The sequence below is a fragment of the Sapajus apella genome, unplaced genomic scaffold (genome assembly GCF_009761245.1).
Source record: "Sapajus apella isolate SASKATOON/1434 unplaced genomic scaffold, GSC_monkey_1.0 scaffold4996, whole genome shotgun sequence".
NCBI classification, from domain to species: Eukaryota; Metazoa; Chordata; class Mammalia; order Primates; family Cebidae; genus Sapajus; species Sapajus apella.
In genome coordinates, this window is record NW_022441920.1 from 643 (window position 1) to 4,967 (window position 4,325).

Below are 4,325 nucleotides of genomic sequence, written 5' to 3' on the forward strand. Positions count from 1 at the left end.
CCTCAGGTGATCCACCTACCTCGGCCTCCCAAAGTTCTGGGATTACAGGCATGAGCCACCTTACTTGGTCTATTATATGTGTTATTATCTAGAAAATTATTATATATACACTGGTGTTGGCCTCTTATGCCACTCTGTTTTCTCAGGGTTAGAGAACACATTAGGAAACATGTCTGTGTACAAATTTATTTTACTGGATAATTTCTGTCACTCCTATAAGTCAGAACCTGTTCTCATTATTCTCTCATTTTACCTTGATTCAAATTATAAATTCTGTTGGCATTTGTTTTTCACAGTATATAACACATATATAAACCTGGTATATATGTTTGTGTGCGTGTGTTTTTCAGGGACTGTTGACATTCAGGGATGTGGCCATAGAATTTTCTCTGGAGGAGTGGCAATGCCTGGACACAGCTCAGCGGAATTTATATAAAAATGTGATTTTAGAAAACTACAGAAACCTGGTCTTCCTGGGTAAGGATAATTTCAACACACAGTTTCTAATATACCCTAAAGGTTTTATTTCTCTTATTTGTAAAATGTATTTTGGTAATGTATGCTTTGCATAAATGAGTTTCAGATCCCCGTTTTTGAGAAACTCTTAAGGATTTATTTCTATAAATAGAAAAAAATTTCTTTAATATGTTTCATCTTGACCTGAACTTACCACATTCCTGACCTGATCTCTGTCATTCACTCTAGATTAGTGGTAATTTGAGAAATTTAGTGACGCATTGTTGTCCACACCTTAAAATCTAATTGCCAACACCATGTTTTGACTCAATATTACTGGGTAATGAAATTAAGAACTTACAAATTTAGAATATTTTTCTAAATATTTAAAAATTTGTGTTATACGTTAGACTATTATATTATATCCTCTTTACTGAGCACATTACTAGCTTGGTCATTGGAGAATATGAGCAAGATTCATCTTATTTATTTTTTAATCAAACAGGTATCGCTGTCTCTAAACCAGACCTGATCACCTGTCTGGAGCAAGAAAAGGAGCCTTTGATTATGAAGAAAGATGAGATGGCAGATGAACCCCCAGGTAAGTGAGAGTAAAAGTGAATACAACAGATGACACAGATGAGGGGTCCAAAGGTCAAAGAGAAAGCCAGTTCTTAAAATAGCAATTTGGGAATCTGTGTTTTAAAGGAAACAGTTTCTGGAAAACCTGAGGTTTTTTATTTGTTCTCACATGTGAGCATTTTCTGTCATATGCTTTTAAATTCTCTAAGGTTTCTGTTTACTTTTTTGGTGATCTTCCTTCAAGTTTTCAGTGATAACCAATGTCCTCTTCATGGCATGTAAGAGACTATGCAATCTGAATGCTTATTCAGTTTTTTTGGAGACACACAAATATCTGCATAATTTTGAGCAACTTGATGGTAAATAGTTTTATTTTAGTTATTTTTTTGCATCATGTCTGAAACATATGAAAAGTGGTTTCTTTTCCTTTTTTTTTTTTTTTTTTCTTTTTTTGAGACAGAGCATCACTCTGTTGCCCAGGCTAAAGCGCAGTGGCACAGTCTCGGCTCACTACAACTCTCCCTCCTGGGTTTAAGCGTTTTTCCTGCCTCAGCGTCCCGAGTAGCTGGGATTACAGGTGTGTGCCACTACACCAGGCTAATTTTGTATTTTTAGTAGAGATGGAGTTTCACCATGTTGGCCAGGCTGGTCTTGAACTCCTGCCCTCAAGTGATTTGTCTGCCTCAGCTTCCCAAAGTGCTGAGATTACACGTGTGAGCCACTGTGCCCAGCCTTTTTTTTTTTTTTTCTGCACATTTTATCTTGTTTGTATTTCTATAATCTTCAAATGTAGTCTTGAAATTTTAAAGTATGCTATTTTTCTGCTTTTTTTTCTCATGCTTGCTTTGACTGTTTAAAGTATATCATAGTTACATGTAAATTTTAGAATTATGTTTTTTATTACTATGAAAAACAAATGCCACTGGAATTTTCATAGGGAGTTTATTGAATCTGTAGGTTACTTAGGATAACATGGCACTTTAATAATATTTATTCTTTCAATTTATAGACATAAAATATCTTCAAATTTATTTATGTCTTTTCTGATTTCTTTCATTTATATATTTCTCATTGTAAAAATTTTGTCCCTGCCGGGTGCGGTGGCTCAAGCCTGTAATCCCAGCACTTTGGGAGGCCGAGGCGGGTGGATCACGAGGTCAAGAGATCGAGACCATCCTGTTGATCGAGATCAACACGGTGAAACCCCGTCTCTACTAAAAATACAAAAAATTAGCTGGGCATGGTGGTGCGTGCCTGTAATCCCAGCTACTCAGGAGGCTGAGGCAGGAGAATTGCTTGAACCCAGGAGGCGGAGGTTGCGGTGAGCCGAGATTGCGCCATTGCACTCCAGCCTGGGTAACAAGAGCGAAACTCCGTCCCCCCCCCAAAAAAAAAAAAAAAAAAAAAAAATTTTTGTCCCTCCTTGGTTAAATTTGTTCTCAGAAATTTATTATTTTAATGCTATTGTAAATAAGATTTTTTTCTTCTACTTTATCAGAGAGTTTAAGTTTATGGAACCTTAACTTGTATGTTAATTTTATATTTTTCTAATTTACTGAGTATATTTAGTAGTTTAAACAAGTTTTAATTGTACTGTTTATGTTTATATATGTGATTATGAGCTATAGCCAGCAACTTTTAACTTACTTGTCTTTAATATCAATTGCTGTTTTTCATTTTTTGACTAATCTGCTACATACTTTCAGTGTTACGTTAAACTAGCAGCATCGACAATGTGTACAATATAGTTTTGCATTGGCATCTGTGTATGGAAGGAGAAAACACCTCAAGTTTGTTGTTGTTGCTGATTTTGGTGGTTTTTTTTTGAGGTGAAGTCTCACTCTGTCACCCAGGCTGGAGTGCAGTGGCATGATCTCGGCTCACTGCAACCTATGCCTCCCAGGTTCAAGCTATTCTCTTGCCTCAGTCTCCTGTGTAGCTGGGATTACAGGCGCAGGCCACCACACCTGGCTTATTTTTTGTATTTTTAGTAGATATGGGGTTTCACTGTGTTAGCAAGGATGGTCTTGATCTCCTGACCTCGTGATCCGCCTGCCTGGGCCTCCCAAAGCACTAGGATTATAGGTGTGAGCCACCACACCCATCTCAAGTTTTTATAAACTGGTTTCAGAAGGTAAAGATCTTTTTTTGTTTGACCCTAAGGGTGATGGGTTGCTCTCTGGGTTTTTAGTAGAGAGGGGTTGTAGCTTTGTCATAAGGCTGCTTGGTCTAGAGTCTACCTTTAGTTGGCTTGTTATAGGAAACTTGGGTAATTTAAATTCCCATTTTATTTTTCAGACAGACTGAATTTTGTGGGGGGACTTTGTTCTGTAGGGCAGACACTAGACCAGGTTTCTGCAGTCGGGTTTGTATATCATGGGCCTTATATCAAAATGTGGATGATTATGGCTTTCATCAAGTACCAGAAGGGATCTTTCCAGGCCACTGGGTGGGTTTCTATGTAGGCAGAACTGACCATAAACTGTGGCTCAGGGAGCTGGAACTGAGTCATTGAACTGCTTCAGAGACCACAGTGAAGGCCAAGGTCTGCAGGCCTGCCGACGTGGCTATAAATGGGTATCTTCCCACCGGCCTCTGAAAAAGCAGGATCTTTCCCAGACTTTGGCTGGGAAGAGTTGGGGATGGTTACATACTAAGTTCAAATTTCTCAGTGGGACCAAGTCGGGTGGGCCATGTCCTAGTCTGTAGTTAGGAACAGGATCCTGTCGTTTGTACCTGAATGAGGTCGCGCCTTCTGAAAAGACTTTTCAATCTTGGGCTGTATGAGAGTTCCACAAGTCTCTCTCTGGATCTGAAAGCTATCAAAGGCACTTATTTTGAGATGGAGTCTTACTACATAATTCAGGCTGGTTTTGAAATCCTAACCTGAAGCAATTCTCTAAACTTAATGTACCATGTATCTTTCATTACAGGTGTGAGCCATGATACCTGGCTATCTCATAAAGGCATTTTTGTAAGGGATGGCTGACAAATTGTCTTGCTGTGCAGGAGATAACAAAATAGGACACCTTTTATTCTCCCATTTACTGATTTCATTCTCCCTATGTATTTTTATTCTCCATTTTCTATTTCAAATTTGTCTGGAATTTTAGTTTAAGAACTTTAGAACAATATGCTAGAATTTACATGTAATACCTGAAGTAAATTAGATAATTAGTAGGTACTCCATATTTACTAAAACAGTTACTTAAAAATTTTAGCTCGGCCGGGCGCGGTGGCTCAAGCCTGTAATCCCAGCACTTTGGGAGGCCGAGGCGGGTGGATCA

At 38.3% G+C, this 4,325-nt stretch overlaps 1 protein-coding gene across 1 annotated transcript; it reads left to right on the plus strand.

The window, feature by feature from the left end:
• Window positions 1-317: 317 nt before the first annotated feature.
• LOC116547840 (zinc finger protein 675-like) lies at window positions 318-1,472 on the plus strand (the record flags this gene model as incomplete). Its single annotated transcript, XM_032273630.1, has 2 exons — window positions 318-477; window positions 962-1,472. Coding segments are annotated over 2 exons (264 nt in total), but the record flags the coding sequence as incomplete, so codon positions are not given.
• Window positions 1,473-4,325: the final 2,853 nt, after the last annotated feature.